The sequence below is a fragment of the Stenella coeruleoalba genome (assembly GCF_951394435.1).
Source record: "Stenella coeruleoalba genome assembly, chromosome: 6".
In the NCBI taxonomy this organism is placed as follows: domain Eukaryota; kingdom Metazoa; phylum Chordata; class Mammalia; order Artiodactyla; family Delphinidae; genus Stenella; species Stenella coeruleoalba.
Genome location: NC_137151.1, coordinates 108,659,301 through 108,686,283, shown reverse-complemented (window position 1 = coordinate 108,686,283; position 26,983 = coordinate 108,659,301). Strand labels below are relative to the sequence as shown.

At 57.6% G+C, this 26,983-nt stretch overlaps 1 protein-coding gene across 6 annotated transcripts in view; it reads left to right on the top strand.

Annotated features, from left to right (window-relative positions):
• TNS1 (tensin 1) overlaps window positions 1-26,983 on the top strand; it is a 230,782-nt gene that overhangs the window by 5,544 nt on the left and 198,255 nt on the right. For 2 of the 6 annotated variants that reach the window (XM_079924146.1, XM_079924143.1), the window contains exon 1: window positions 18,303-18,696. The exons of 2 other annotated variants lie outside the window; for them this stretch is intronic. In XM_079924146.1, the coding sequence (XP_079780272.1) occupies window positions 18,601-18,696 (96 nt within the window). In that variant the 5' untranslated portion in view covers window positions 18,303-18,600. Of the gene's footprint in view, window positions 1-18,302; window positions 18,697-25,836; window positions 25,964-26,983 lie in introns of those variants that run through there. 2 more of the 6 variants (XM_079924152.1, XM_079924145.1) reach the window with 1 other exon arrangement.

Below are 26,983 nucleotides of genomic sequence, written 5' to 3'. Positions count from 1 at the left end.
GACATCCTGGGGAAGGGGAGAAGATTCTCTAGCTCCCTAACATGTCCCTTTGTGGTGACTCTTCTCATCTTGCCACCCACCCCCTGGTCACATGGGGCTCAGGTGTCGGAGGGGAAGGAAGAAAAAGCCCTAGAGGTCTGCGCTGGATTAGGGGCGGGTGGGAGTCAGCTGACCACCTCTCTCAGCTTCACCCACTCTCTGGGGGCAGGCCCGGGTCCCTGGTGGGTCAGGAGTGCCCGAGGTTGAGGATGGGGCCACGCCCTCTAGTCCTTCTCTCTTTCCCGAGGGCAGGAAGCCAGCCACTGCCTCCTTGTTTGATGTACGAACTTGCCGAGAGCCCCTGGCACCAGGACGGAGTGCGGCGCCAAGGGCAGGCACGCCAAGGCCGCCCTGGAGGGGCAGCAGCCTGCGAGTGGGAAGCAGAGGCCGCCATGTGCAGAGAAGCCAAGTGGTGGGGAGTGAAGGAGACCCGGGCGGCGCCGAGGGTCCAGGTCTTCTTGCTGACTGTCCCAGATCTGATCCCTAAGTTGACCCCTTCCCCATCAGGAGACCCCAGCCCTGGTGCTTCAGGCCAGACCCTCTGTCTCCCAGCCTGAGTAGCCCTAGGGCCCAGGGCAGGAAGCTGGATCTCCAAACCCATCTGAGGAGTAGGGGATGGAAGGGCCACAGCGTTAGTGTTCCTTCCTGGCCAAGAAGAGGAGAGCTGGGGTGCTTCTGGTAATGTGTGTTCACAAGCCTGTCTCCCCCTAAGTCTGTGAGCCAGTGTTTTCAGGCCAGAGTCAAGGTTTAGTGAATTTGGTGTCTCAGGACGTGTAGCTCAGTAAGGGTTGCTCCGTGGGTGAATGGGTGGATGGCGAGGGTGGGGCAGGTAAAGATGCCAGAGAAGGGGAGACAACCCAGGTGGAGGCCAGGCACAGGGGACAGCGATGGGCAGGTGTGGCCTGCTGCTTTTCTGCCTGGGAAGCTGTGGTATCCCCTGGGTCTTAGGGTTCCTCTGGGCACCACCTGGGTGGGTGCAGGTGTGGGGATGGGAACTGAGATAAGACCACTTGGGTCAAGCTCAGGCATGATTAGAGGTAAAATAGGAATGGCTACAGTATTGGAAGAGGTCAACTGACAGCAGGCGTTTTGGAGATTTGAAGAGAGTAGGAAGGGAGATAAGACTCTGGTGGTGGACTGGGACCCGGCAGTGGGTGGCTGTCACAAGGAGGCCAGTTGGGGAGGTGGAGCTGTCTTCTGATCTCAGCTCAAGCTTTCGCCTCTGCCCAGCTCCTCTTGGCATTCCTGTCAGTACCCGCTTCTCAGGAACTTCTAGGGGTCCCCATCAAAGCCCATTCACCCCCTCTTCCTGCCACAGCTGAAACCGCAGTTGTCAAGAGTGGCCGCGTGGGTCCTTAGACCCAATCCTCAGAGGCTTCTGGCAAAGCTTTGGTCTGTGGGCCCTGGTGCCCATGTGTGCCATGTTGGTCCTGTAGCCAGTGGAAGCTTCCCAGTTCTCATTTGTCTGCTCACCTCTCAGCCCATCTGCCTTTCCGCCCACCCGCTTCTCGCTCCCTCCACCATCTTCTCTTTTCCATCCACCCTTCATCCTTCTCTCCATCACCTTTCCTCTCTCCCACTCACCCACCCTCTGCCATGTCCTGGGTGCATACACTGGTCTTTCCCAGTGAGTCCTCCCCCTGTGGTGGGAGGCCTCGTGGCGTGGGCGCAGGTGAGGGGCAGACATCCAAACACATCATCCTGAGACAACGTGTAGGCAGGCCTGTGCAAGCTGTCACCTGGTTCTAGGGCGGGGAGTGGCTCTTCTGCCTGCGGCAGTCTGGAAAGCCCTCCCAGAGGATGTGACATTTTGACCTGGGTCCTACAAGGTGACACAGAAGGGAGCCAAGGCCATTTTTTGTCAGGCCCAGGGGGTGTGGAAGTGTGCATGCCCTCAGGGAGCTGGAGTAGAGGGTGGGAGAGGAGAGTGAGAAAAAAAAAGAGTGGATCAGCATGGGAAAGGCCTTGAATGCCAAGCTAAAGAGTTTGGATTTTAGACTTTACGGGCCATGGAGAACCTCTGGAAGTCTCAGGTTTGGGGGGAGTCTGCATTTTAAACTATCCCTGGCACAGGGTGGAGGATGGATGACGGGTGGGTGTGGGGTGATTAGAGCTAGCAGATGGGTCATTCTCACATGGCTTCCCTTTCCTCATCCCTGACTTCACCTCCACCCACCCTGTCATCCCCTAACCAATAGCCCCAAGAACTCAGGTCCGGCAGACCAGGAGTTAAGCCGCGAGGTCACCCAGGGGAGGTATGTCCCTGGCTCTCTGCCTTGTCTCTTGGCTCAGTTTCACCTGCTGCCCAGCCCAGACGTCACTCCCTCGGAGGCTGGGCAGGGGACAGGCCTGGCTTTGTTGGGACCCTGAGACCCGGGCTGGGTCTGCTGTGTCTGCCCTGCAGAGGCTGGAGGACGAGGAATGGGGGAGGCGGGAAGGGATGGCGATTCCTGGGACCTGGGGCTGTGAGGAGCCTGGCTGCAGAGTTCCTTGGCTGCCGCCTCCGGCACACCTTGGTCACGTGCCAGTTGGGGGTGCTTGGCCAAGGGTGGCAAGAGGTGGGTGGGGTCGGAAAGTGCTCCAGGGCCGCCTTCTCCTTCCTCTTCTGCTTGTTTTGCTCCTATAGCTCAGCCCGCCCCTGCCCTGGGGAGGGGAGGCAGTCTTGCCTGTAGGATCAGCATTCTTTGAGGGCCAGAGCTGGCTCTCCTCCTGGTCTCCTCTGTCTCATTTCGGCCTTCTTTCTTTCCTTAAATCTCTCTCATGCTCTAACTCTGTTTCTTTCTATATCTGGCTTGCCCATTCCTTAGGAGTTTCAAATCCCTTTTCCAGCCTCTTTCTTCCCCCCGAGGCAGGAGGGAGGGTGGGATGGATGGCCTCTCTCTTACACAGGAGGCAGTGTGGAGTAGTGGTTACATAAGTGGCCTTCTGGGTTAAACTAAATTCAGCTTTGGGCTTTGCCCCTTCAGGGCTGTGCATCGCTGAGCCTATTATGCAACCTCTCTGTGCCTTGGTTCCCTCTGCTGCCCTTAAAAGCACTTAGAACATCCTGGGGCCTATGGGTAGCATTTTATAAAGAGTAGCTCTTGGTGTTGGTGTCGTTATGGTTATTGAGTGATTGTCATTAGTCCAAGTCCTCTGAGAAACAAGATGGGATTAAATGTGTAAAGATTTTATTAAGGGAAATGCGTGAGTGAAAGGAAGGAGCTGGGGAAGGCTGGGAGAGCCTTCAGATGGCAATGTGAGTCTGACCCCGGGTGAAGGGGAGACAGAGGGAGCCAGAATGCGATGGAAGGGCCCTAGACCTCCGGGCCCTCTCAGGAGAGTTCAGCAAAGCAGACAGGCAATCCAGGAACCAAAGTTGGCAGACAGGTTTCCTCACCCCCAGGAGCAGGTCTGCCTTAGAATCAGTGGTGGGGAGCAGCCCGAGGAGGCGCCCGAGGAGGTGCGGCCTCCGCAAGCGTGGATTTCAGTGCACAGCTGGCCCCCCCCCCCCCCCACCGCTCCTGCCGCAGGAGGTCTGCACGGTGCATTCCAGTGGCCGCCACAGGCGAACTCAGAGGAGGACAGGGCCTTTGGTCCTGGGGTCTGAGGTGGGTTGGGAGGGGTGGAGGGGGGTGACCCAAGGATCTGGAAGGAGGCAGCAGCCGGGGCCCCAGGCTGTCATGCTCCCCCCGGGCAGCCTCGTCACTAGGGGCCTGGCTTCAGGCTGGGTCCTGGCTGTTGAGTTAATATCGTTTAGCTTAGTCGTGCTGACGGTGTGGTGGTCCTGCTTGGAGCAGAGGGCTGACTGCACCCGGCCTTTGACTCTGCTTTCTGTTCCCCTCCCCGTCTTCCCTTCCTGCTTGAGGTACCTCAGTGCTGAGGGGGAACCTGAAGCACAGGCACGCTGGACCAGTGAGCGTTCTGGGTAGGGGCATTCAGGAATCTTAACCCCTGGACAGAGCCGTCCACCTCAAAGTTCATCCCAGGAGAGGCCGGGCAGCTCGATACTACCCCTGATGCTAACCTTGGGTGTCCTCTGGGACTGGCCCGGCTGGCCCGGCTGGCCGGAGTGCGGGGCAGGGGTGCAGAGAGCTGAGCCAAGCTGTGACACCATTAGGGGAATGAAGTTGGAGTGGAAGCAAGTGTTTCTGGGCACTGAGCTGAGGCTGGCTGCGGGCGGTCGGACCGGGCCCAGCCCAGTCAGACTGTCCGCCCCCCCCGCTCAGCTCCCCACCTCTGCAGACTGCACTGAGATGCGTGACCCACCCGGACGGCCTCTTGATCCCCAGCCACTCAATATGCTAAGCAGGGCTAATTTATTCCCTTGCTTCTTCATGGAATTGCAGCAAAGCCAGCAGGGGCTGAGTGTGTTGGAGGTAACCGGTTGGGGGGAGAGCAGTTCTCCATGGTTCTCCTGCAAGACCCCTGGGCTCCCTGTGTGACTCAGCACCGCCTCTCCCAAGGCTGGCCCTGTCGTGAAGGGAGCAGGAGCTTGGGGACAGGCAGCTGATGAGTCCTTGCTTACTGCTGCCTAGCTGGGGGCCCTGGGCAAACTAATAGTGTCTCTGAGCCTCAGCTTCCTCGCCTGTGAAATGGGTACAATAGAGCCCACCTTGCCAGGCTGTTGGAAAGAGTATATGCCAAGCTGTGGGACACAGTGGGCAGGTGGCACTGTTCAGCCCGTCCACACTCTGGTCTTGTTGGTACCTCTTTCCCTCTTTTTTCACCCTCTGCAGTCTGGACTCCTGAATCCTGAGGTCAGCTGGCGATGGGTGTGCTAGGAAGAGGCTGTTCTCAGAGCTCTGCTCTGGGGTTCAGGGATTGGGGGTGAGGGGTGGGACAGATACGAATAAAATGAGGGAGGGCTTGTAGCAGAAAAGTGTGGAACCAGGGGTGGGACTGATCTGGTTGCAAGACTGGGCTCTGCCACTGACTAACTTTGTGAGCCTCAGTTTTCTCATCTGGGAAATGGAAATGATAACACCTACTCGCGGGGTTAGGGAGGGGATTAAGTTGGCTGATGTAGGTAAAGTTCCCAGCACTTAGCAGGCCCTCAGTAAACGTCAGTTTCCTTCTCCTCCTGGAAGGGGCCTTCGTAGTCATTTGGTTGACCCCTTCTCCTCCTGGAAGGGGCCTCTGAAGTCATTTGGTTGACCCCTTCACTAGCTGGCTTGGCCAAGGGCCTCACCTCTGAGCCTCTTTCAGAAAGAGGGAGAGGGACGGGGAGAGCCTTGGGCTTAGGGTCTCTGACTTGGCAGACAGGTCAGAGGTCATTTAGCAATAATGATAATAAATGTCCTTAAAACGAGCCTCACACGATGCTCACAACAACCCTGAAAAGTGATGTGAGCAGCCATTATCACCCTATTTCACAGATGGGGAGGTTGAGGCCCAGGGAGTGACTTGTCCACGGTCTCATTACTGTAAGTGCAGAGCTGGGATGCGAGCCAGGTCTTAGGGTTCCTGGCTCTCTGCACTTGGCCCGCCTCCTGCCTCTCACCCATTCTCTTTCTGCTGAGCAAGACAGTCTCCCTCAACTGTACTGGGGTTGGGGCTCCTCTTGTTCTCAGTGGTCTCTTGGGAGAAAGAAGTCATTGTCTTGTTTGACCAGGCAGTCCTCCTGCGACACACCCCCTTCCTGGCCTGGCCTTCAGCCTTGAAGGCATCCACCTTCCCCCCTGCCAGACCCAAGGCAGTGTCGGGAACGGGTAGGGGTTCATCTGCCTTCTTTGGGACTGGGGTGGGGTCAGTCCTGTTGCCCCGCTCATTCAGGCTGGCCAGGGAAACACAGCTGCCTTTCCCTCAGTTGCCTCTAGCAGCACCTGAGCAGCACCTGACTGCCCCCTCCAGGAAGCCACTTCTCACTCCAGCTTTCTCCTTACCCACTGAGCACAGGAGCCCTGTGCCCCACCCCTGCTTCCCCTTCCCCCTAAGCTCTCCAGCAGCCTCTGTGGCTGTGAGAACAGCCCCCATCTTGCTTCCCAGACCCACTGACCAGGAATTTCCAGCTCTGGGGTCTCCCCTCTCCTCCTCCCCTCCTCCCCCTTTTATCTCCCCCTCTGGGAGCCAGAGGCCCTTTGTGAAGTTCTTTGTGTGGATTTGAACTCCCAAGGCTGGGCAGGGTGACAAAGGGACACCCCTCTCCCCTCTCCATTGTCCCACCTCTTCTCAGGAGGCCGTGTATGTATGTGTGTGTGTGTATGCGTGTACACGTGCGTGTGTCATGTCCCAGCTTGGCCTCTTTTATACGGGCAGTGGGCAGGGAGAATCTTGAAAGGATTCGGGGATGCAGAGGAGTCTTGGGGCCCCTACACCAAGGCTGAGAGGCCCTCGTGGGAGAAAGGAGACTGGGTGCCTTTGAGGAGGGGGGTATCGGGCTTGGGAGTGATTCTCTGGCCCTGGGAGTGGGTGCTGTCACCCCTCCCCGCCCCTGGCTCTCTCTCTGGGTCTGTCATTCTGTCTGTCTCTCTTTCCTTTCCCTCCCTTGCTCCTTCTCTCTCTGCACAGCTCGCTATCTCCATCACGTCCCTCATTCTCACCCTGGCATCTGCCTTCCTTGGCACTGCCCGCCTCACCAAGGAGAGACCAGACAGGTATTCCTCCCTGCCCCTTGATGCCAGTTCCAGGGAGGCCCTGTCGCCTGCTGCCTTCCCAGTATTCTAGCCTCTTCTTGACTTCCGTCCCCAACTCAGCCCTCCTGGCCCTGACTCCCTGCCCTGGACCCCCACTCTTCCTGCCCCCCCTCGATCTACAGGGTGCTTCCTCCCAGGGGTGCTATTTCCACAGCCTTAGCTGTGGCTCCCCTTCACCCCGGCCAGCACGATGACCCCACAGTCTAGAATAACACTGAGTGGCTGGCTGCCCTCTGGGGCCTGGCTAAAAATAGACCCATGCGTGATGTGCTTTCAAGGCAGTCTGGGGCAGAGGCAGGGTCCAGCCCACAGGTCCTTCACGGTCTCCTTGGGGGACATATTCCACTGGGGCCCTGGGGCCTCCCCACCACCCTGCTGTGGCCAGAAGCTTGGTTGGAGGGCCTCGGGCCCCAACGATACCTGGGAGGAACTTTCTGGTGCTGATGGGTGACACGTGGGCAGAAAGAGGCGAGCTGAGTGCCAAGATCAAACGAGGATTCCTAGCTGGTAAGTGTCGATGGTTAGGACTTGAATCCAAGCCCAGGCTGTCAGACTGCAGGCAGAGTCACTCCAGCCGTAGCTGGTTTTGTTGCATGCAGGTTGAGTTAAGATGAGTTCTCACTCCCAGCTTTGCACTTCTCCTGCTTTAGACTCTGAGCAATGGCTCAGGCTCTCCAAGCATCAGCTTTCCTACCTGAACGATGGGGCCACTGCTAGGCGCATGGCTGCTGGGCCAGTGGTTGACAGGACTCCCGGGGGACGTCCATAAGCTCACCAAGCTGGCAGCCTCCGTTGTTTTCCAGCCTCAGCTGTGGAACCTCTGTCTCCTCCTGGCCCTTTGGATCTCCCCCTGTGTCTGGGTCTCCATGTCCTCTCTGGTCTCCAGATGACTCCCATCATGGACTTGGGGTCTGCAGAGCTCCTTGGAGAGGAGAGTCTGACCTCTGCCACGGTGTGCAGAGTGGGTGAAGAGGCGAGTACAGGCTGGGTGCCCCGCGTGGGCCTCCATCTGGGTTCTGTGCTTTTAAATTCCCAGGAGCTTTCTTACTGCTGCTCTCTGAATATTCTTTTTATTTTATTACAGGCTGTTCTTGTTTCATGGATGCATTTTCTTCTCTGATCTCTCTGAGGATATTACTAACTTTTTCTCAAAGTCTTCTTCCCACTGAATTTCACTTACTTTCTTCAAGTTGCTGTTGGTCTCCCCATTGCTTCTCCGCTAAGCTTTCCTCAGATGCCTGGGAGCCTGGGTTTTCCACTTATATTTTAAGCGGAACATTAAAGGGTGGATTCTTTGCGCTGGGGGTGGGGATGGACCAGCTGAGGGCTTCACTGCCTCTCAGGTGTCCAGCTGGGCTGCTGTATCAGGGAAACTGCTGTCAATATCTTTGGGTCTCTCCTCTTGGGCTTGCCGGATCTCCAGAGAAGTTTTCACTTTTCTGCCTCGGGGCAGGGACGGGCCCGACAGCCTCATATTCGGTAAACACTCACTTGACCCCCTCTTTTCTATTAGTACTCATGCCCTCAACTGCCTGGTGGCCCTGGGGCCAGAGCCCGCTGTCTTACCCTTTCCAGGGAATAAATCTCCTGTATTCTGGTAGGGGTCAGGGAGAGGATCTGGAAATCTAACCACTTCTTCAGTGTCCTACCAATCCTGGTTCAGGTTCACATTCACCGCTGCCGCTCACCCCCCACCAAGGTATTCCAATGCCACGGATCCTGAGCCTTGGAGGGGTTCTGCGTTGAAGCATCTGGTGGCTTCCTGGCTTTCCCGCAGCCAGCTCAGGGTTTAGGTTTCTCAGGCTCACAGTTCCCACACATCCATCTGCTCTCCAACTCCCAGAATCTTGACATTGTTGTCAGGGGTGATAATCAAAATATTTAACAAGAGATCCTAGGGACTGCGCTGAGAGGCTGGAGAGGGTCCTGAGGCCCCTTACGAGACAAGAAGTAGCCTTTTTGGGTCCAGGCGAGGGGCTAGAGCATTGGGACGGCGGGTGTGCAGTAACTACTTACCCACTGGACCAGGAGTATTTTAGTTCTTAACAACCGCATCGCTCCTGTAGTCTCCTCTCCCTCTTTTTGGTTCTTTTTTTGACCCTCCAGGCTTTATGCTTTCCTTAAAACAACACCAACTTTCCTGTTGCTTTAGAGGAGTTTCAAGAGGCAGCATGTAAAACGTGTGTGTTCAATCAGCCGACTTCCCCGGAAGTATCCACTTCGCTCCTTTGGGCTGGGGCCTCCTTTACCTGCCGTGGAGTGAGGCTGGCAGGAATGCTGTGACTGGTGAAGAGGGCTGCAAGATGCAGCCTTTTCTCCACCCAGATGCAGGGGATCCTCCACTCCCTTCCTCCTAAATCAGCTCTCTTAGTTATGGCCTTGAGGCCATTGATGAGATGTGAGGTGTGAAGCCACCAGCAGGTGTGAAAAGAGCAGCAGAAGGGCTGGAGGTCAGACATTAGGAAGCACTTCCCGGCAGCCAGGGCTGTGAAGCCAGAGAACAGGATGATCTGGGGAGGCTCTGAAGTCTCCCTTCTGGAAGAACTTCAAGCCAGGAGGGCCCTTGGTTGACCTGGGCTGGAGGGGATCTCCGGGAAGGCAGGGGGCTGACCGGGACGATCCCCGTGGGCCTTGCTGCCTGACCTGCCCCCATGACTATTGATCTTTTGATTTCCCTTTGCTGCCGCCCTTCCTGTTTTCATCAGTAGAAAGCTTCTCTCCATGGGACGCACGGTCCCCCCTTCTGTGGGGTTAAGGGATAACCCCTTGTGGAAGAGGAAGTTTGGGGTGTGAGGGGCAGAGATATAAGGAGGTCTGGGGATCTAGAAAGAGACTTAAGGGTAGGACGAGGCCCCAGGAGGGCCCCCTCCCTGGGGCCCAAGGCTGGAGGGGGAGGGGCCTCCTTCAAGGAGATGGGGGTCTCAAGGAGGAAGACTGGGGTGGTTCTTACCTCCAGGGCAGCCCTGCACTGACATCTCCTTATAGTCAAGCAGGGCATAGACAAAGAATTCCCTGCAAAGTAACCTCATTTGCATCCTCTTCTGCATCCAATTTGCAAGCTATTTGGGGTCCAAAATGGCCAGAAGTTTCCATTGGCACCTGTGTTTCTTCCTCCAGGGGTACTCAGCTCTACCCGCTTCCACTCCTTCCTGTCCTGGTCCCCCACTCCCCATCGACAGAGTCCCCGCCCTGGACCTTTGGCTCCAGGACCCTCACCTTGTCCTGTAGGGGCGTGTTGTATGTGTGTCCATGTATGCTGTACACAGTCCCTCTCTTTCCAGCCTCACGTTTTCTTCCTTCCTTTGGCCCCTTAAACAAAATATAGCCCATTTCTAACCAGGGCCCAGCCCTTTCTTACGAACTTTCAGCCACAATAATGGGGCTCCATCAGCCTTTCCCTAAGAGGGCTCCGCCCTGCCCTCCAAGCTGCTTCACCACTCCCACCACCTCTATCCCCATCCTCAGCCTCTTCACACTTTCCTCTGCCTCCCAGAGACAGAAACTTAACAAAGGGGACAATCTGGGGTTAGACAGAACCAGGTGTGAGTGGCCTAGGTGAGGCCTGGTTGAGGAAGATGTTTCTGGTGGATGAGGGGTAGATGTCTGCATGGGAAGTGTTCCCCTACCCCAGGTATCTAAGATGGCCACGGACGATGGGAATGGGTTTTGGTTTTGGCAAGAGAATCCATACAGAAGGTGCTGGACTGAGTAACGCTGGAGATTTGGGGACCGGGGTGGGGCAGGGCCGGCCTGTTTTCCTGTTAAAGTGAACAGGAACTTCTAATACTGAGGTATTATGCTAAGTCATAGGAAGTTGAAGACTCCAACGTGACTTGGGGTTTAGAAGAGGAGAGTGGGGGAATAGTAGGGTGAGAACAGAGGCCTCTCTGGCACTGTGGTGCCTTACTGGAAGTTCTGCCTGTTGTCTAACTTGAGTATTTCATGCTTAGTCCTGACAGTTTCCTCCTGATTATCCTCAGTGGGGGCGGGAAGCTCAGGAACTCACCGCTGTGCTTTCTTTTCTGTCTCCCCTGCTCGAGAGGCATCCTTCAGTTCCTCCCTCTTCCTGAGTTCCAGCCTCTTCTGGGCTTATGTGCCCCCATTCCACCTCTCTCCTGGCCTGCTTCCAGCATCTTCCTAACAATGCTGTTCTGGCTTCATCCTGCTGGGACTCCTGGCTCCTCTTCCTCGGGCTTCCATTCCCCGGATGGCAGTGTGCACTGTGTGTTCCAGACAGGGTGCTCTTGCCCAGGGCTCTGGCGGAGAGCGTCTGTCTGGAGGGGGTGGGGTGTGTAGTATGCAGCTAGGAGACCCAGGAAGGCTTTCGGGGTGGGTGAATTTGCTTTTACAGTCACCCCAGCGTGCCCCTCCCGGACCCAGGTTCTGAGATATTTGTCCAGTAGCTCCAAAGAATGCCTGGATGAGTTGGGTCCAGTGCCAGGCATTTTCACGTTTAATTTAATCCTCACAGCTACCCATGAGGTTGGGATCCTTGTCTCCATTTTATAGAAGAGGAAATAGGCTCAGAATAGAGAAATAACCTCTTCAAGGTCACATAGCTGGTAAGTGTCAGGGCCAGGATTCGGACCTTGGTCTCTCTGGTTTTCACCTCAGTCTTTCTCTTTGGGAGGTGAGAGTGAGGACGATGGAGGTGACGCTTCCCATATGTGTCCCCTGGCATGCTCTCAACTGCACTGGGAAGAAAAGCAAATGCAACACTGCCTGTTCCCCAGATGAGGACACTGGGGCTCCCAGGGGGGCTGTGCCCCAAGCCTAGTCTGGGGTGCCTCCTCCTACCCTTGGGTCCGAGTCCTTACCCCTCACGGCTTCATGACTCTGTTCGTCCATCCACAGGGCTGCGATGGGGCGGCGGAGGCTGCATCCGTAAACTCATTCTCTCTGGTCTGACTGGGGCCAGGCCTGCTCTGCTCTATCCAGAAGCTCCCGGACAGAGTGAGAATAGGACATGCCAGAAGCCAGGTTCAGGTGGATCACAGAGGGGGTCTGGGACCCTTTTAGGAGGGGGAAGAGGAAGCTGCGTTGTACCATTCAGGTCACGGGAGCAAATGGAAATCTGCAGCCCCAGGAGAGCCTCCAGCCTTGACCTGAAGGGATGCAGGGATTCTACCCACATCTGATGCAGGGTCCAGCCGGGTGCACTGACGTGCCGGCTCTCCTGGCTTCTGTGGAGTGGAGAAGGATTCACATCTGGGGGTGCTCAAGGTCCTCCCAAGAGCTTGTTCGGGGCCTGCCCCCCTGGACCAGCTGTGGCCTTCTCCTAGTCAGGAAGCAAGTGCCCTGACAGCCTTAGCCCAGATCTGGCTTCTGACTACAGGGGCTGCAGCTGGGCCCTTGAGGGTCTCAGCTCAGACTCTGCTCTGTGTCTGCCCCTTCAGTGGTCTGAGTCTGGGCTGGTGGGAGTCCCTGGAGCCCCAGGCCCTGCTTGCTTCCAGAACCTGTAGATGAGGCCGTGTCACCTTGTTTCGTGCCTCGGTTTCCCTGGCAGCCTGACTGGTGACACACCATGCTTCCTCTCCTCTTTCTTTATTCCTGTCCTCCCCCCACTCCCCTGATGCTGGCCCTCCCTCCGCACTGCTCTTTGTGAGATGGTCGGAGCTCTCCACCTTCCTCTTGTCTTCTTGTCTCCCGACTTCCTTCGCCCTCTGTTTGCTGGTCCCCTCCCCACTCACACCGGCTTTCGCTCACTTCTCTGGTCATTGGCAGTCCCAGCCCCACTGCCTTTTCCATCTTGGATGTCTCTCTTGAAAGCTCGGTTTCCCCACTCGTGTCCTCACGTCCATCTTGGGGTCCACCTGGGATCTGTCTCGGTGGCCTGGCTCCTCCTGGCCCTCCTTCCTTCTCACAGCTCCCTGGACGTCTGCAGGGCGCGGACTGAGGGCCCTGGGATGAGTGGGGACTGGAGGGTCCTGGGGTCTCATTTCCTGGCCTCTCTCCCATTTCCTCACTTTGCAGAAACAGTGTAGGGGGTGGGCCCAGGAGAGGAGCCCAGTGTGATGTCGTGGCTGGAGAGGGGTGAGGGGCGCCAGGGAGCGGGATAGAGGAAGGTTGTCAGGTGAGAATAGGGGGGTAGGAGGGATCTGCTTATCTGTCTGTATCTACCTCCGTTTGCCTCTCTCTTTGATGCCTCTTGCTGTCCGCCAGTCACTGTCACTATCTTTGCCTTTTTGGGTCATCTTGGTTCTTTGGACTGGGGGCTTTAACCCAGCTCCTTTCCTCGGGTACCTTCCACACCCAGCTGCCCTCTCTGTCCAGTTCAGGGGCAGTCAGTGGGCTGCTTTCCCAGGACGGGGAGGGGGCTGTGTGGGAGAGGGCGGGGGTGGGGTGGACGGTAATTGTATCAGCTGGTTCTGATGCAATTGGGCTTCCCAGACTGGACCTTCCCCTGCCCCTCCTTCCCCCCTCTCCTCCTGCCCTCTCCATTCATCTCACTCCCTCTCCCGGTTCCATCAGAATAAATTAGACAGTCCCTGCTTTAATCTCATTGCGGGAGCCTGGGCTCAGACCCAGCAGCCCAGCTCCTCGGTCTGCAGTCTCCATGCTAGGCCCTGCAATGAACACCCCAGGGGCAGAGGGATGACCAGGATGACTGCAGGCCTCTGTTCTCACTTCTCCACCCCTAGATGCTATGGCTTGCCCGGAAAGGCGGCCCAGGCCACGGGCTCCCCAGTGGGTCAATACCCACCATCGCTCCAGGTCTGTCCCCACCCTTCCCCCACCCATTTATCATGTCAGCTGCTGGGTGGTGATGGAAGTCATCTGGAAAGGGGCCCAGAGGACCCAGGATTTTCAGCCTGCAGAATAGAGAGGGGTGGAGGTGGGGTGGGGATGGGGGCTTGAATAATGAGCTGCCAGTGTCTGAAGGCATTTATTGTGCAGAGAGAGTGACCAAGTCGTTCTTCCCCAGGCAAGGCAGTCTAAGAGGAAATGGTCTGGAATTTGAGAGCAGGGATGGAGGTTAGATATCAAGAGGAACTTCCTGCCTGTGATGGGTCAGAGACCTGGGTTAGTAGCGGTAAAGGGGAGAAAGAGAACGTATGGGCTCACCTCCTCGGAATATCTATAAGAGGGGAAACATTTCCTCTCCTCTCCCTCCTCTCCCGCCTCTGCAGTGTTGTGCTGTGGAAGAGCAAAGAGCCAGGAATGGAGGGCTTTGATCCATTCTGGTTCTGCCACTTTTTGGTTGTGTGACTCCTGGCAAGTCAGCTTTTTGCCTCTCTGGGCCTCAGTGTCCTCCTGTGTCAATCATGTGCTGTCAGGGTGGGGGGCAGGGGGAGGCACGGGGTCTCTTTCAAGTTTAACTGGAACCGGTACTGGACGTTTGGGAGCAGAATAAGGAGGTGGCCCCTCATCAGGGGTGGAGTAGGGATGCGTAGAGATCCCACTGTCCTGGTGCAGTAGCTGTAAGAATCTGGAAGATGACACTGCCCAGTGGCCGAAGTCCAGGGCTGCGGCAGGGACTCTGGATTTAGAAGCAGGAACGGCCTGCCTTTCTTCTTTCTTGTATTCATGCAGTCAACCTACCACTCCACCAAGTAACTCACGTTTATTGACTCTGCACCCAGCACCATGCTGAGTGCTGAGTGCTGGGTGCTGAGTGCTGAGTGCTGAGTGCTGGGTGCTGGGTGCTGGGTGCTGAGTGCTGGGTGCTGGGTGCTGAGTGCTGAGTGCTGAGTGCTGGGTGCTGAGTGCTGGGTGCTGGAACTGCAACCATGAATGACTGCCAGGATCCTCTGGGAGCCGACAGTCTGGGGGAGGGGGTGAAACAGTGAGGAAGTGAGCAAATCTATCAATAAGTGCTATGTGCTCTGAAGACATGAACTTACTGGTGTCACACAGACTGGGAGCTGGCGCGATGGAAGGACTTTAGTGGGGTGATCCGAGAAGGTGACATTGGAGCCCATATGAGATGGGACCCCCAGCTCTGGAGGGACCCCAGTTCTGTTGCTGTGTGCGAGTCCTCGACCTTGAATGTGGCTGGGTAGTTTAACCATGAGTGGGGCTGGTGAAATCCGTCCCTGGTGGCAGTGTTGAGGCTCTGGGGACGCCAGTCTTTGAGGTGAGACCCAAGTCGGAGCCCCCTGGGGGCCGCCGGAGGAATTGCTGTGGCTGGGAGGGTGGTGAAATTAACTCTAGCTGTGAGCAAGCACGTGGGGGGCTGGGCCTGCCGGAGCTGTCCCCATCTGATGGAGGAGGAAGGCTGGGGGCCTCCAGGGAGGGGGCTTGTGCATGTCTCTTGGTGTGAAAGCAAGACCCAGAGCCTCCGATCAGATGCCCAAGCCATTCTTCCTTCACAGGAGCCGCCTTTGTCTCGCCACAGACAAAACCAGCCGGGGGCACTGTGGCCCTGGGGACATGGGACAGAGGCGAATCTGTGCTTACCTTGTCCCCAGGGAGCTGGTGGCTGTGACCTGCTCTCTTGTTTCCCTGACACCTTCTCTGGATGCCTCTGGGAAGTTTCCCGTTCTTCTCCCACTTCTCAGGGGTGGTGGGGAGCAGCGGGGACGGGGGTGGGGCGGAGCAGCCCCCTTTCTGTGAATGTGGCCTCCATCCTACCTGGCTCTAGACTCTGGAATCTCCTCCCTGGCCTGGACTCAGAATCCGGGTCTCTGGGCTGTGTGAACAAGAGTGGGGTTTGGAGAAGAAATTCCTTCTCCTTCCAGCCGTGGCCAGGCCCACATCCAGCCCTGCTTAGCAGTCTGGACTCTAGCTGAGGAGGCAGAGGGAGGAAGGGCCGGGGTCCCAGGGGTGACAGGGAGACAGGCCTGGGGGTCTGTGGGAACCTGGACCGGGCAGGGGAGACAAAGCGTCCCCAGAGGATTGGTTAACCCTCCGAGGACGGCGGCCAGCTTTTCACAAGCTCCACTGGGGAGGCCGAGGTGAGGAGCTGGGGGTCTGTTGTCAGGTACCCACATGGGGGCTGCAGAGAGGTTGGGGTCTGACGTGAGGCTCCTGTGACAGAGCAGACCCTGCCCAGACTCATCCCTATCCGTGGTCCCCTATGTGTGAACATCTGCGTCTGATCCATTCTGTGAAATCCTGCATCTCTGACCCTGGTGCCTGGGGGCCTGGAAGGAGAGATGGGGGATGGGATGCATGCAAGAACCTACCAGATGCAGTTTCTGGTGCTTTGAGTGCTTTGAGGAGAAAGAAACTGAAATTGAAAGACAAACTTCTGAGATTGGACCCCCTCCCCACCTTCACAAAAGTTGAAAGAGGAAGCATGGGGATCCTTGCCAAAGCCTTCCAGGAGGTTCTGGGGACCTGCAGCTGCTCTCTTCAGGGTTCTGATCTCCCTTGGTGATGAAAACAGAACAGAGGACGTGTGACTTCCCATGAGGCACCAAACTCCCGAGGACACGTTTCCGCGTCCTGCCTTGGGGGCAGGATTTCGTTCAGGAGCCGGAACACTGGGCACGAAGCTCTGTGGAGCTGTGGTGGGACCAAGGGCTGGGAGGAGGGAGCTGGGGAGAAGCCCAGGCAGTGCTGGGCCTGGCTTCCTGTCTCTGTCAGCTACGGGCTCTTCCCTTCCTCTCTGGAGGGTCACTGGCTTAAGGACACCTCCTGCTGGCCGGTAGATGAAATGAAGGCCCCTCGGCCCTTCTGAGCCCTTTTATCAGGATCTCCTTGTAGGGAAGGGCTGAACCTAGAAATCACTTCCTTCTCTTTCCTCCCATCTGCTCTTCCTTCCTTCTGTTTGATGAGTGCCTTTCATGTTCTTGGTGCTGAGAAGTCTTAAGAATCCTCTTAGAGAAAATCACCTTGTCCTTCTCTCTTACTCTAGGCAGGTCCACACTTCAGCCCACCGGAGGAACTTCCTTCTGTTTGAAAAATTCAACCAGTGATTCCTTTTGAGTAAACTTTGTTCCACGTGCTGTGGATTAAGCCCAGTTTCCTCACGTCTCACAACGCAGCCATTTCCTCTGGCGCCAGGGTGGGGAGGCTGTGAAGATTGCAGGCCCCCCCAAAGAGGAGGAAGGGCCCCTCTGCAGGCCTGGCACGGACTTCAGCAGTGCCAGGCATTTCACTGGAGGTCATGGGCAAGAGCAAAGGCAGGGCCTGCTAGGGAGGGGCTCGTGTATCACCTCTCTGCCTACTTCCGTGACGCCCCCTCCCGCTTTCATCGGGGCCTAAGTGGTGGTGTGTACCGGAAGACAGCGAGGGACCCTTTTTTTGGGCGCTGTTGAGGGCTGAGGGCCCCAGTGTCTGTCTTTCCTCGTCTCTCTAGCCACGCACCAGCAGGGCCCCCTTCTCCCCTCCCTCACTGTGTTCCTGCCAACCTCCCTCAAAGCGCTGCACCTCACTGCCTTGTCTCATGGTGGGGAGATGAACTGGGGAGGGGGGAGGGCCTGAGAAGTCCCATCGGGTGGGGGGAGCTTGATGGCAGGAGTAAGCTTGCTGAGACACTCTGCATGTCGGGAAGGAGAGCTTGCCTGGAGCCCCTGCAATGCTGGCTCTGTGTCCCCAACCTTCCCTGAGGAAGAAGGACAGCATTGTCTCCCTGAGGACAGAGAGACAGCATTGCCAGGAAAAACAGCCCCGGTACAGTGCCCAGGGAAGCCCAGGCCCGGGAGTGCAGGCAGCGGTGGGAGGCGGCGCGCGGGGGTTGGGAGCGCCCTGGCTGGGCTCCAGTGGTCTGTTGCTGTGGAGGAGGCCCTGGCAGGGTCCTGCTCGCAGCAGCCGCAGCTCTCCCGCCCTTTTTCTTTCTGGGCTTGGCTGGCTGGCTCCCCTCCCAGTTTCTCTGCAGGGACAGAACCAGGGGCAGAGCTCACAGCCGCCTCTTTCCACCTCCCCGAAGTCTGTCTGTGGGTCTCCCTCTGCCTTTGTCTCTCTGCGTCTTCTCTCCCTCTCTCCAGAGTCCAGCGCCTCCTCTCACCTGTCTCTTCCTCCCCCTCCCTGGTTCCAGGGTCACAGTATGGTGACCCCCAAACAATTTTCCTGAGAGGCCCCCAACCCCTGTTCACATCCTCTGAGCACAGCAGAGGCAGAGAAGGGTCCCTGTTCTCCAGTGGCGGCCATGGGGCAGGACGTGATGGGATGTGGCACACCCTGAACCCCGAGCGGGAGGTTCAGCCGTAGCTGTGGGGGGCGCAGCCAGCTCTCATCAATCTGAGTTGGTTCAGCCTCTTAGGCAGGGGCCCTTCCAGCTTATGGGGGCGTTTGGATGCTCAGAGCGCCCTCCTGTAGTTGGCTGGAGAGGGATCCAGGCAGAGGAGTCGAGGTGTGGCCAGGGTCAGAGGTTGGTGTGTTGGGACAGCCCGTCCAGGTTGTGTTCTGTGTCCTGACGTGCATGCCAGGCCCACGGATGTTTCTGCTTCAGTCATGGAAGCCGGAGGTCTCCGTTTAAGTTAATCACATTATGCTCTGGGGAGCAATGTGGAAATTAGAGTGAGGTCTGGAGGGAATTGGCACACACAGACGCACACACACGCACACTCACACACTCACTGCAGCTTGGAGCACAATGCTGCCGCCACCGCCGCTGCGCCTTCCCCGCAGGTGGTCGCCTGGCGCCTGGCACCGCCTCTGCTCTGCCGCTCAGCCTCTCCTGCGAACCTCTCCCCGAGCCTCCTCCGAAGTTGCCGGGGTGCCTGCGCCCGCCCCCGCCCCCCCGCCCCCACAGCCCGTGTCACAACGAGGGGAGGAGAGAGGCAGCAGCTGGAGGAAGTCCCCGAGGGTGGAAGCGCCCTGTAGCGCCCGCGTCTCCCGCCGGGGCTTCCGGGGGAGATGGAGCCACGTCGGGGCCGCGCCTCGGGGGCCCCGTCGAGCTCCTCCCGCTAGAGGGGCCGGGACACTCGGACTGCTCCTGCGGGGCTGAGCATCCGGGAGACCACGGGGCGGGTCTCTCGCCTTCCGCCTCACCACCTCCCCGGAGCAGCCGGTCCTGTTTCCGACCCTTGCGCCCGGGGCGCGCACGTCGGGGTTAAACATGACTCAGATGAGCTGGTGCTTCTCCTGCGTGATTCGATGGAGCAAGTACCTCTTCTCCTGCTTCCTGCCCCTGCGCTTCTGCCTCCGAAGACAGGTAAACTCACCTGGCATCTGCCCCACCCCTCCCCGACAGGCACTCTCCTCCCTCTGTCACCTAGGCGCCAGGTTTATCACCCTCTCGCTGCCCTCAGGGACACCCATCTTGACCGCTGTCAGCGTGGCTTTCATGAGAGTTTAGGGACTCCTGGGGGAGCCCCCACTCATGCATGGATCCACAAGGGGGAGTGGCTGCCTCACCGCCAGGGCACAGCATCTTGGAAGTCTGAAGGATAACACTGGAGTCTGTGCGAGGGCGCTGGAGAGCTGGGCACAGAAGAACATTTCTGGGGGCTTTAAGCGTCCCTCTCAAGTTTCTGTGGGAAGGGAGGGCAAGTTCCTGGAAATGTCTCTTTTTCCCCCGGATGGGTTCAGAGGATTCAGAGTTAAGGCTGAGATGTAACAGAGTGAGATGGAAATGAAGCTGGTGGACGTCAGGAGGGATTTCCTATCTATTCAGGGGGATGGGGGGACCAGGGAACCGGACATGGAAAGGACGGGGGCTGGGGTAGTAGCTGGCTTGGTGAGGGAGGAGGGGTCTGGGGGGATCCCCAGTGCTGTGGATGGGCGTGTCATGGCTGAGCATCTTTCTCCCAGAGAAGATCCTTGACAGTGCCTTCAGGGTGTGCGTGCTTGTGTGTGTGGAGGGGGGAGGTGAGGGAGGGAGAGGAGGTGGGTCATAGCTGGCCAGCAGAGTAGGGAACTGGTAAAACTGCAGGTAACCTTAATCCTCCCCTGGAGGCACAGAGAGAATTCCAAGAGCATGACCTCGAGCCCCCAGAAGACTCCAGTGAGGGGAAGGATTTCAGGGACTGGGGGTCTGGCTTTCTGATCCATTCTCCATTCCGCAGGGAAGCCAGAAGGGCCCCTGTCACATGGGGGAAGGGGGCTCGGTGGCACCCAGGCTGAGAGCCAGCTGTAGAGCTTGTTTGCCTGGCTTTGAATTCTGGCTCTACCGTGTGCTCGCTGTGGACCTTGGGCAGGTCGCTTACTCTGCCGGTGCCTGTTTTCAAGCATGTAGAATGGGGATTATAAAGATACCTACATCACTGGGTTATTGTGAGGATAAATGCAGTAGGACATTTGAAGTGGTTACCACGTGCTTTCTCTGTATTAGGTACTCAGTAAAAATTAGGAACCTTTTCTTTATTCTTGTTGTGACTTTCCATGGGGCTCTCCCTCCTTGTAGACCTTCAGGCAGGCCAGAGATGGGGTACGTGGGAATGGAGGGATTTCTCCCAGTATCCATTCTTCCATCACATGGATAGGAAGGATTTTTCCACTCCATAAGAAGCTTGACTGTTCAGCGCCTCCTCCCAGGTGCTGCCTCTGGGACTCAGTTTCCCTCACTGCCACTCCGCAGTGGCAGTCACCCAAGGTGTGCTTTGAAATCTTCTAGCAAAATGCATTGTCTCCAGTGATTGGCTGAGAGACAGGTGCTGCGGCTGTGCACCAGAGGGCCAGAGCCCCATCGACGTTCTTGTGGGCTCTGAGTTCAGACGCTGCGGAGTCCGGGTTTTCAGATTTGGGAAAAGGCAGCCTGCAGCAGGAATGGCCAGCCGAGACCAGGTCAGTCGGACCCCAGTCCACTTGGCGATTCCCGCTCCTCATTTGCAGAGGTTGAGGATGACATAACTCCTCCTGGGCTAGGATTTGAGCTGGGGGCTGGGTGATCAGCTGCAGCTGCCTCCCTCCAGCCTTTGAGGGCCTGAGTCAGGCAGGAAATTAGAGCTGGGGAAGGTATCAAGATCACCAAGTCGAGCTCTGGGAAGGATTTTATTAAACATTGTTGCGATTGGGCCCAGACACTGTCCCCAACCAGGGTGCTGATGGAGGGGAGGTAGGAGAAGGGGGTGTGAGTGATGTTCCCTCCTGGGTCAGCTGGAAACTGAGCCCATACAGGGCCTGGTTGGAAGCTCACTTTCTATCTTAGGGAGCATTCCGATTTCTGAAGTGCAAGGGGGAGACCTCCATCGTATACCGGAGGGGTAGTGGGCGTAGGGGCAAGGGTCTGGACCCTCCCTGGCCCATAGGGTTCCTTGGTGGGCATTAGGATGAACGTGCCTTGGGCCAGGCTTGGTGAGTAGAGCATGGATGAGTCTTCAGCCCCCACTCACCCCTTGGCTACACCCTTGTTCAATGACCATCCTGCCCAGTGGTACATGGAGGCTCTGCTAGGGCTCCAGGCCCCCCAGAACTCAAAGGCTGAGTGTGTCTGGGGGTGGGAGCAGGGAGAGGCAGCATGGCTTATCTGAACAGAAGCCCTGTGGCCAGACCCTGTCCTCACCCAGATCTCAGGCCCCAGGGCTTGCTAGGGCTGTGGTTTTTCTCTTCTGGTTGGCTCTTCTAGAGCCACTAGGGAGCCGGTTGGTCTCATTCTGACCCAGGTGGCAGTGCTGTCCTCGGCTTCCCTCTATGTGTCTCCCTTCCCCCTGCCCCCTCTCCCCTGCCCCAAGCCAGACCTGGGCCTGAGCAGTTGACGTTCTTCTCGGAGCTGCAGCCCTTGAATGAGGAGTGGGGAGGACAGCTAACATCACCTCAACATAGGACCATAGCCCTAGTCTCTGGGTGATGGTATTGCTAGAGGAGCAGCAGGAAAATGTTCGATCCCCACGGGATGTGGAATCAGACCCCCCAGGTTCCGTTCTCACGCATCCTACCTGTGTGATGCCGAGCAAGGTGCCGAACCTCTTTGCGCCTCAGTTTCCACATCTGCAAAATGAGAGCTGGCAGGAGGCTTAAGTACGATACCACAATTAAGTGTCTGGTTAGTTAGTATTGATCTTTCCGCGCGCAGGGGACAGAGGGACAGAGCCCGAAGGAGCCATGCCGTTGCCGAGGGCTTTGTTGTTAGATCCTGTGCTGCTGGGATCCGCATTTGGACGTTGATGGGGAATCCCAGCACCAGCTCTGCACCTGCCTACTTGGTAGGAGGCCCCTGCGGCTGGCTGCGATGAAGGCTGTGGTGTGTGCAGCCCCCGTGTGAAGGCAGCGGGCTGCAAGGTTGGCAGGAGAAAGGTGAGAGCATGACTCTGGTCCTACAGTGACTGGACAGCTGGGTGCTTGCGAACGATCTGGGGCCCGGGAGCCACAGCTCTGTGACCTCAGGCTGGTCCCACCCCGTCCCTCCACTGCAGTGTTGCCATCTCTTAGATGAGGGCGCTGATTAGGTGAGAGGTGCCCCAAAGCCCCAACCCTCCTGGCAGACTTGTTTAATTGAATCCGGCAGAATGATTTTAAAAAAAGAAAAAGCCGACGTTTAAAATTTTGCATTTTTCATATTTTATATAAAAGATTTTATAAGATAATATAGATTTGGGGCTTCTCTTGACAGGTCAAAATATTTGACAGTGTGGGCTTATGTTGCTGACACTGCAGCAGCTGTCCCCGAGGAGTGGGATCCCCTTTAGCTGGGCCTGCCCTCTCCAGGTCCCCAGAGACTCCTTGCCCGCTACCTTCATTTAACTTCTGTCAGGCCCCTGAAGGATCTGACTGTGACCCCTGGAAGGGCTCCAGGTCTTTCCAGCTCTGATGTTCTGTGACCTTCAGATTCTGTGACCAGTGGTGACAGAGGAAAGACTTGCTGCCATGTCAGGAGATGGGCTGACGGCAGGAAGAACTTTGTGATGGACAAGTGTGGAAGGATAGGAAGAATGGATTGGAGGGAGCGGGGGCCGGAAATCTGTGGCCTCACAGGAGGTGGAGCTGGAAGGGACCTTCGAGACCATCAGCTTGGTCATTTCGCAGGTGTGGAAACTGAGGCTGAAAGAGGGGAGTGCCAAGCTCAGGCTTACGAGGCCTGTTAGCTGTGTTCCTGCCCTCACTCACTTGTCCCTCAGCTCGGCCCACCTCCGGGCTCAGCGCCAGCCCCAGAGCCTGCGGTCCTGGCTGTTTCTTCAAGTGACTGCTGAGCCAGGGACTGGAGGGCAGTGGGCCGTGAGCAGGAAGGCTCTGCGTGCAGAGGGGAGAGTGGAGTTAAATGCCAGCTGCTGCAGAAATGGCCAGGGCAGTGGGTGGCGTGGCTCAGGGTGGGGGGCCGCTGCTGAGGCAGGTACCCGGTGTCTGCAACCCTGGTCCAGGCATGGGGATCCCAGGATGGGTGATACCGCTTCAGCCTCTGGAGTGTCTGCGTCCTGAGAGAGCTCAGAGGCCAGGGAGTGGCAGGAAGAGATGGTGTTGAAGAGAGGTGGGTATTACAGGCAATTGCAGAGGTGCGCAGGCGAGGTATGTCCAATGCCCTTTCAACGCCCTTTCTGGCCCACTCTGGCCCCAGAGGAAGGTTTGGGAAGGGGTAGTAGATGGTAAAAGTAGGAAAATATGTTAGGACCCATTGATTGGTAGAGTGATTCATTGCTTCTTCAACCATGTCTGGCACCTGCTGTATGCCAGGCTCTGGGGATACAGAACACAGGACATGTCCTTGCCCAAGGAACTCTCCCTGTCTGTGTGTTGCGGTGGGAGGGGACACAAGCTGTGAAGGATGAATAATGGGTAACAAGTCTGAAATAGGGTCATTACATAGAGTTGGAGACACTTCAGGTGGCAGAGTTGAACATTCAACAGGGAAGATGGTGGTTGGGTAGCAGGAAGGACTTCCTGACAGTGAGAGGTTAAGATACAGGAGAGACACCCATGGTCTTGGAAAAGGGGAATTCTGGGCGCAGGGTTCCTCTGAGGGGACACCCAGCACTAGGGTTCTCCACTCCTGTTTTCAGTCCCGGCTGAAGGGACTGGGGAGGGAGCTGGCCTGGGGGCTGCAGGGCCCCCTTGGGTTGCATGGGAAGCCAGACAAGTTGGTGTCCGCTGTGACTTGGTCTTTGGTCTTGTTGTCTAGCATTTCTGGGAAGCAGCAAGGTGATTTCTCAGAACTCCCAAGATAGCTGCCAGCAGGCACATCTTCTAGTGACGCTGGCGGCAAAGGGTGGGAGCGGGCGGAGGAGATGGGGGGGAGTGGGCCCCGGGACGGCAGGGCTGAGCTGGCTGAGCCCTTGAAGTTGCTGGGAGGCTGGCAGGGCTGGTGATGGTGGCTAGGGGTGGCCTCAGGGGCTCCCAGAGAGGCCCCCTGAAAACCATACTTCCTTGACTGCCCTGGGCTTCAACCAGTGGAGAGAGGGAAGGTTGGCAGGAGCGTCCATCTGTGGACATGCCCAGCGGTGGCAGCAGGGCCAGCTACATGTGGGACACTAGTCCATTTCAGTGTTGGCTAAACTGTCAGTTGAGCCCTGGCAGGCTTGAGAGGGGATATCCAGAGGCATTGTGGTTCTGGAAAGGGATGCAGGGTAGGGGCAGAATCTTTCATTGCCCCACAGCTCTGCAGAAGGACCTAGAGTGATGTGTGAAGGGCCCTGATTCCTCACCTTGTCGTTTTCATCAGAACAAAGACTCTTATCTCAAGTGACCGCTCCAGGAGGGACCAGAATTAGACAGCTTGCTTTAGTGTCCTCCCCTGACTTCCCACCAAGTAATAGAGTCCCTTGTGCAGTGCACAACCTGTACATCCGCATGTGGCAGCCTTTTCCCAGACAAAGTGTGAATGTTTCCCTCTCATTCTGGGGTTTCCTAGGTAGATGTCCTGACTGGACTATGGGCTGGGAGCCAGTACACCTGTCTGGGCAGGTCCTCTTGAGGGGAGAGGCTGGTTGTAGAGACTGTACCCTGGGGTGGCACCATGTGTGGGGCTGACAGAGCGGTGAGGGCAGGCTCTTGGGTGCGTGGGGGAGAGAGGCAGGGGGTATATAACCCTTTTTCCATGTGGCCCAGGGCATCTACCCCATGCTGGTGTGTGTGCATAGAGCTCAAAGCAAGAGGACTTTCTTGCCAAGTTACTCAATCCAAGAAAATGGTCTCAGAGTGCCTCCTCTGGGCGGGGCCCTGTCCTCGGCACTCGTGTGTTTCTGTGAGCTGGACTGTGTGTCCTGGTGTGTGTGTCTACGGGGGTGTGTGTGTGTGGGGTGTGGGTGGGGCTGAGCCCTCTTTCCCTCCCCGGAAGGCTCCAAAAAATAGAAAATAGAGCGGGGTGATTCACCAGCCCCACCCACTCTTACTTGGTCCAGCTGCGGCCACAGCTCAAAGAGGAAAGTTTCTGGGGGGAAGGTAGAGGGGGGAGTGGAGACAATGAGGGCCGGGGGCCGATTTTGCTGGCTTCCCCTGCGGTGCGCCCTGGGAATACATTTGGATACCCCTCTTCTTCCCCCCACCCCAGACCCCAAACTTCTGGCCCTGGGCTAAGGTGAGGGGGAGGGAAGGGAAGGGCTGGCGGGGGCGGGTGGGGGGACAGTGTAGGGGGAGAAGTAGGCACGTGGAATGGTGGGAGGTGAAAACTGGGCCCAGGGAGGGGGAGCAGGGGCGGTGGAGGAGGAAGTGGGGAAATGCAAACCAAATGTTGGCCCGGGGCACAGTCAAGAAAAACAGACTCTCGCGGGAGCCTGGAGCGGGGCTCCTTTTAGGAAGGGCAGGAAGGGCTGGGACAGATGTTTGGAGGAAAGAAAGAAAGAAGGGGAAAAAAAAGTAAGAAAAAAGTTGGAATGAAATCCACAGCCCTGGGGGCAGGGCCGTTCTCCAGCGGTCTCAGGCCAGGCTTCTCTTGAGTAAAGCATGGAGTGGGCTCTGAGCTTGCCGAATGGGCACCAGGGTGCCCTGGGCACTGACCTAGCTAAGTGAGTGCAAGTGACTTTGAGGGCAGGAGGGCATGCGTGTGTCCTTGGAGATGGGATGGGACTGAGGAACCCCAGCTCAAGCGGACTGTGCTGTCCCATGTCTGTCCGTCCCTCCATCAGTGGTCTGGGGGTGGAGGTCTGCAGTGAGCAGAGCAGACTCCAGGCCTGGCAGCGTCAGATCCAACCAGAAGGCAGGAGCAACTTGGTGGCTCACAGGGGTGTGCGTCTGGGGTTGCGTGTCTGGGGTGGGGGGGTGGCTTCTGGGGGGAGGGGCTGTCTCCAGTAGCTGTCCCTTTGCTCTGCTTCCTTCCCACCCCCCGCGAAGCAGGGCTTCTGACCCCCAAAGCCACCAGTGGAGCTGGGAGGAGGGAGGAGACAGGAGGCTGGGACTAGGGGGTGGAGTGGGGGGAGGAGGAGAGGGAGGGAGGGTGAAGTGGAGGCAGGCAGGGCGAGCGCTGCAGATGCTGGCGCTGCCGCGGACTCAGAGCTCCCTTCTGCCTGCTCCGAGGGGACTGCGAGCTCAGGGGGACCCTTTGCAGTCCCCGGGCGTGGCCCCAGGGACGGGGACCCTCGAAGATGACGTGGATCTGTCTGTCCTGCATGCTCTGGGTAGGTGTGGCAGCGTTAGCTAGGAGGTCGAACCGCCGCCCCCCCCTTCGACCTTAGCCTTACCCTGAGAGCCTGGGGTTGGGGGAGTGTTGGTGGTGAAGGAGGGGGCCTTTCTGCCTCTGAGAGACAGAAGGAAAGACTGACTTGAGTAGACCCTCAGCCTGAGTCCGTCCCCATCAACGGGGCCCAGGCCCCAGTTCTGCCGGTCAGTACATCCCCCCTCCCCAGTGTCCTCTCCCCAGCTGAGTCCGGGAGCTGTAAGTAGAAGGAAGCCATCATAAGGTTTGTCTCTTTTTGGAGCCACTCCTGCCTCCATTCCCACCCCATACCGGGGTGAAAGTTCTTCACCCCTCAAGTTGCTCAGCCTAAGAGTCTGGGGGGGCAGTGGGAGGGGCCTGAGGAACAGGGGGCATTGACCTAGGAGATGAAAGCTGGAAAAGCCAGGCTGGGGAAAAGTTCTGCTCGGGTTCCATCACTTTTACCCCAATTTCAGCTTCTACCCGCTGCCATCCCCCCCCCCCCACAGCCCTCCCATCCTTACCAAGACCTCCCCCGACCCCCTCCAGTCCCAGAGGAGGAAGCCACAGCCTCCTCTTTCCCCTTTCTTGGCCCCAGATTCAGGAAGGTGTGTGTCAGCGCAGGGTGCTTGAAGGGTGGGCAGGCAGGGTCTGGGGGCCACATGGTGAGGGTTAAAAGTCTTGAGGCCAGTCAGGGGCAGAGGCTCCTGGGAGAGAGGGGGCTGGGAGAGGGCTGACTGCTGCAGGAGGGGAGGGGGCAGGGATGGGAGACCCCTTCCTCAGAGGGGCTCCGCTCTCTGGGCTGGGTGAAGGCATGCACAGGGGTCAGGAGGGCAAGGAAGTCATCCCTGGCTGAGGTTAATGTTGGTCTCAAAGAGAGTGATGGCTGGTTTGGGGGAGGGAGCTTCAGGCCCAGGATCCAGATGTGGCCTTTCCTGCCCCTTTCCCTGTTCCGGCCAGTCCTTGGGAGGGCCCTCCTCGGCCCAGGCGAGCCCAGGCTGAG